Source organism: Opisthorchis viverrini (genome assembly GCF_000715545.1).
Source record: "Opisthorchis viverrini unplaced genomic scaffold opera_v5_12, whole genome shotgun sequence".
Taxonomy (NCBI): domain Eukaryota; kingdom Metazoa; phylum Platyhelminthes; class Trematoda; order Opisthorchiida; family Opisthorchiidae; genus Opisthorchis; species Opisthorchis viverrini.
This window is the reverse complement of record NW_008751668.1, coordinates 383,398-388,643: the sequence shown is the minus strand read 5'-3', so window position 1 is coordinate 388,643 and position 5,246 is coordinate 383,398. Positions and strand designations below refer to the sequence as shown.

General features: G+C 48.1%; 1 protein-coding gene across 1 annotated transcript in view; it reads right to left on the bottom strand.

Annotated features, from left to right (window-relative positions):
* The window catches only part of T265_12718 (hypothetical protein), a gene marked incomplete at both ends in the record, with an annotated part of 63,195 nt that extends 59,317 nt beyond the window's left edge, over positions 1-3,878 (bottom strand). The window contains 2 exons of the mRNA XM_009165158.1: positions 1,963-2,036; positions 3,732-3,878. Of these exons, the coding sequence (XP_009163422.1) occupies positions 1,963-2,036; positions 3,732-3,870 (213 nt within the window). The remainder of the gene's footprint in view (positions 1-1,962; positions 2,037-3,731) is intronic.
* Between the last annotated feature and the right edge of the window lie 1,368 nt (positions 3,879-5,246).

The following is a 5,246-nucleotide window of genomic DNA, read 5'->3' as shown; positions in this document are numbered from 1 at the left end:
TATGCCGCGAGGCATTGAGCTTGATCGAACTGGATAACCGGACAGCGCAGAGACGACTGTTCACTGGGATCCAATCCAGCAAAGCGCGTTCAGCTCTGGGGTTGAGTGTAGTTCCCACGCCATATATTCCACGAGTCATCGCTTCTGGGTCACCAGACACACGGAGGGAGAAATGTGAAAGAGCTGAGTTCATCCTTGGCGCTCTGAGATGCAGAATCACGCTCGGGTCTTGTATGCGTGTTTCGGAGCCACTGCATACATCGATTTTAAGGCAGTACAAGGTTTCAGCAAGCGTTGCCTGTTTGCCAATTTGACATGGAGTACGGACGTGAAAAGCTCCCATATAGAAAGGATCTCGGGGATTTAGGAAGGGGTTATTTTGTTTAATGTTTGTAGACAGCGAGGGGCCCAAGGCCCTCAGGTCGGATGACTGACAGTCAAATGGCCCAGCGACGTTCGTTTTTGCAGGGAAGGAAGGATTTGTGGAGGGACATCGGTGGACGCTGAACTGCGCGGGCAAATGATACTTCCCGGTTGCCCAGGCCGTGGAAGGGTTTTGGTTGAGATACATTACCTTGAGCCTTCGACTCAAAAGTCTGACTCACAAGGCAGTAGGATGATGTAGGGTTTTGTTCGGGGACCCTGCCCCGAGCCGATGACTCAACAATCTGACCTGCTCGGCTGCGGGGAGTTGGCCTAACCCGAGGGTGCAGGAAATAAGGCATTACTGTCTCATTCCTGATGCGGCTGCGCACAGCAGGTGCCTTTTGAACAGCACCGGGCTCTTTGGTTTTAAAAGTATTTCGACCGTATTGGATAATGCACCGGCGGTCACGGTCAACCGTTGAGCGATCGGAGTGGGCTGTTTTTTGGCCGACCTTTTCTAACCCGTCCTTCCTCGGGGAAGACAGCACTGCTGCTTCCATAAATATGGACCTGCTGGTCGCCTGGGGGAAACACCTTATTCACTTCACACTCCTGTCACAGAGGACACTACGACTTTACCCCCAGACCGCCTCGTACCACGATTACTCGTAGTGCATGGGTCTTGCTTCTCTTGGTCTGGCTACCGACTTTGGCCTTCCTGGCATGGTTGCACATTGTGGAACGAAGTCCCGGCCACTGTAGCCCGTGGGATCATTGCAGCACTGAAGCCCGAACACCACGTCAAGGTGGCAGCCTTAGATCTGGACGTGGTGACATGGGTGCATGTCGCTGGTTGATTGGGCATTGTTACGAATTCATTCAGCCAAAAAATATAGTACATTAACGGGTCAATGGCAGATTCCTCATAGCATTCAGCACTTTCAAACATGCCTAAAAATGTTCTAAAGTGGATAGAACGCGGATAATGAGTCTGGGAACCGATGAGCGTATGGGTGCAGAAAACAACGATCTAACTTTTGCATTCTTGCTCATTTATCATGAAACTGCTTTACGGAAAACTACTTCTTGAATTTTCGCACCATTTTCACCATTCAGGATAATTGCCGAAAAGGCTGCCTTTGTCTCTCGTTGGTTGGGCACACTTATCGTTCTCTGTGGTCAGCAAAAAATGATAGGTGACGCTGCTCCACATACATTGTTTTTGATTAAGGAATTAAACCTCTCTTCCGAAAATATTGCTCTCTTCCTCATTAGCACTAGGAGTAGTTAGGATCGCGCCTTAGCGGGAGAATTGTGCGCTCGTTCTCATGTCACATATAACAGTTGCTCCTACCTGTCCTCACCGAAACCTTTTGTTGACAGGGTTCTTTTCGGTTTACTTGTAATGAACCCCACGAAGGTAGTGGCGCTTCTCGAACAACAACTCATGTTGAACAGAATGCTTACAAAGCTGGGAGTTTCCACTACTAGTGTTACATCCGTCCCGGCAACAGGTCAGCAGATTGCTGACATTACGAATAGCATAGCATGCTAACGTCGAATTCGAGACACGGTTTCGTCGCTATGAGGACCTACTCGGAGTAGACCTAGCCTCTCAAGACGGTAAATGGAAAGTCCCGGTTTTGCTTCGTAAACTTGACCCGGCAGATCTGATTCTATGGTTTGATCAGAAGACCGCACCTGACAAGGAATTTTATGTCACTGTTCAAACTTTGATGTAGGCATTTTTGTAGCGGGCTTCTCATTTCAATACGCGGTACCACTCTCAGGAGCTGATTGTGAACGTGCCAGGTGATTTTTGACGCTCGTAGGCATTGTTAATTGTGCATATGAACCTTTCAATTTGAATTAGCCCACAACTGGCCAGTGTGGAGCCAGTATTTTCACACGAAGACTCCAATTCCTGGAGGCGGGCGCGGTTCTTCAACCGTCTTGAGCAGGACCCTGTCTATGCTCATAGGAATTGCAGACGTGTATTGAGGGCTAACATACCTACAGCAGACCTCAATCTTGTCCACTCCGAAGGTCGATGTAACCATGAACCTCATGCAGTTTTCCAGGATTTCGAACCCTTTGGTTCATCCATTTCTAGCCCGCTCTTGATGCTCTTGGTGCGTCACCTCTATCCAGTTAGCCGAAAGTCTCACTGAAGCATTCCTAAGTTCATGGCTTTGAACGTGGAGGGGCTCTGTTCCTAAAATCTTCAAGGACCCGGTTATGCAGATCCGTTGGCCACAAAGAAAAATATCCTGTGGCGTGCTCGTCTTGTAGATTTCTTGGCGGCTTCAATCGGCAACCTTATCCCGGAAATTCACACCTGTCACTCCGCATGTCTGTTGGCAAAAACACGAATCATTCTTCCGTGTCACGGAGAGTTCTGCACAGTCACGGCCAATGACTGTCACGTCTGTGTGTAGCTGTCCACTGCTTCGGCCATCACTGCTATTTCGGAGAGGCTTTGGCTAGATCGGCTTCCGGTTTGACTGCTATCGGTGGCTGAGGTGTGGAGTTAAATCTTTTCAGTAAACTGCGTGATGGCTATTGTTCTGCGGAAAAACGCCAACTTGGTCGATACATCCGACTCACTGAAGCGTTTTGGTGTTGGATTTTTCAACTGTCCAAGTTTGGCATGTTCTGATCAATTGTGCCTACAGTGTAGTCGGTTATGTCGGTGTGGCCCCAGATCAGTTTTTCGATGCTTCGCGAAGTTCCAGTCAGCTATCACACTGCCCCTAAAAAGGACTGCGTCACCGCTGTGCCACCAGCCGACGAACAGGATGTCCTGGAAATGCTACAAACCATCCTTGCCTTGCAGGTGACCGCTTCGGACATTATGCTTGAGACTTCGGCTGGTCCGATACCGTAATGGACGAACCAATACCTCCGAAAACTTTGGACGACAAGGTTCTCAGAGGGCGATGTTCGATCACTTTTCTATCTTCAATATTACCTGTCAATCGCCAGTAACCGTTCCGCGCAATGCCTGGCCCAGCCCACGCGGCGTCGCGTATTGGGCACATCTTTTATAGAAGTCTCCGCTGCATAGTCGAAACGTGCTCTCTAATTGCTGACACTAACCTACACGGCCTATGGTTCTGAAACAGTGTCGAAGACCCAAAAACGTTTCAGTTCTGCTGCTCGAACAGGACAAATCTGACAGCAATGAAACAAAATGGCCTATATTGTGGCCTTAACAAGTCCCTTGAGATTGAGGGATATACTGCATTGGCACTATAGGCATCTCAACTTTGCTAACGCTGCCTGAGCCTTAAAGGCCTGCCTCACCTGTCACTCGGGAGTCGGAACTAATATAACTGCCGAGATACGTGAAACGCCCCACAAACCAGGGTAAATAATAAATAATATTCGTTCAGCTGTAACTTTCTTCCGGTGCATAACTGCCATGCCAATTAAACGAAGTACGAGGGCTGGGATACTGTCAGGTTGTCCCTTGACGGACGGAAAGAGTCGGGTTCGAAACATGGACCTTCCTGTCAATAGGTTTGCGCTCTAACCAATGAGCCAGAGTCGGAACTAATATAACTGCCGAGATACGTGAAACGCCCCACAAACCAGGGTAAATAATAAATAATATTCGTTCAGCTGTAACTTTCTTCCGGTGCATAACTGCCATGCCAATTAAACGAAGTACGAGGGCTGGGATACTGTCAGGTTGTCCAAGCCTTGACGGAAAGAGTCGGGTTCGAAACATGGACCTTCCTGTCAATAGGTTTGCGCTCTAACCAATGAGCCAACTAGGGTTCCCTATCTTTGATCTTAAGTTTATTTTTAATGAATGTGTGCCCAGAAGCATGGTCTTCGACTACTGAGTAAAGAGCGCACGCCAACGGACGGAATGGCTAGTCAGTTCCTCCTTCTCTTTGAGTGGAAAAACGACGTCGCCCGCGTATTCCGGATGGACAATTTTTTGTCAGAAGCTACTTGAATAGCAGGGTTTTAAAGACATTATTGTGTTCACCCTAGTATCTCATCCGTCACGAAAGTAAATGGGGGTTGGGAGAGTGAGCAACCCAATCTACACCAATCTACACCAATTTACTCCTACCCCAAGAGTATAAACACTAATTATGTAGAGAAACTTTCGGGGCATTCCTCGCTGGACAAGCGTGTTAAGGAGAGCAGACAGGTCAGCCGAATCTAATGTGCCTTCCAAATCTGGGAATAATAAGATTGTGGGTCGTGGTTAAGAATGGCGATATCCTAGGAGTGTGATGATTTGATCAAACGAGCCATACCAACGGCAAAATCCCACTTACTGCCATTGGGCAACGAAGGAGAAATGATCGCAGTCAAGCTGATCCCTCTGTGAGTATGACTTTCATTGCGAGTCTCCGTCCCTTCTCCCCTGACATCCACTGCTGCTCACGTTCACTTGACATTTGTTAGTTCACCTAACTGAAATGGTCTGCGAGATTCAATCATTGCCCATGCTGTGTACCTGAGCGCGTCTGAAGACACTGTGTTGCAGGCCAAAGCTCCATGAGTGTCCAAAATTTTTTTCTTGTTACGGACCGGATAGATATTCGCCGATGGTTCTGGTTGGTACGAATCCATGAGCTATGCCCACAAATTCGAATTCCTTCGTAAACTCGTGCTTTTTCAATTGCCGAACTATTTGTCCACTTTTTGTCTTTGGAAACGAACAGAGGAGTGACACCCCAAAAATGCATACAACTTTTGTAAAACCACCGCGGATTATTTATTGGCATCGTTAAGCTATAACGATGTCATCAGTTTGCCTTCTTCTAGCACGCTGCTTGAATAGAGGGTGATTATGTAGCTAGCCCGACCACTGAGGCAGCATTGTGGAGTCTTGTTTCAAATCCGCAGCACGCGCC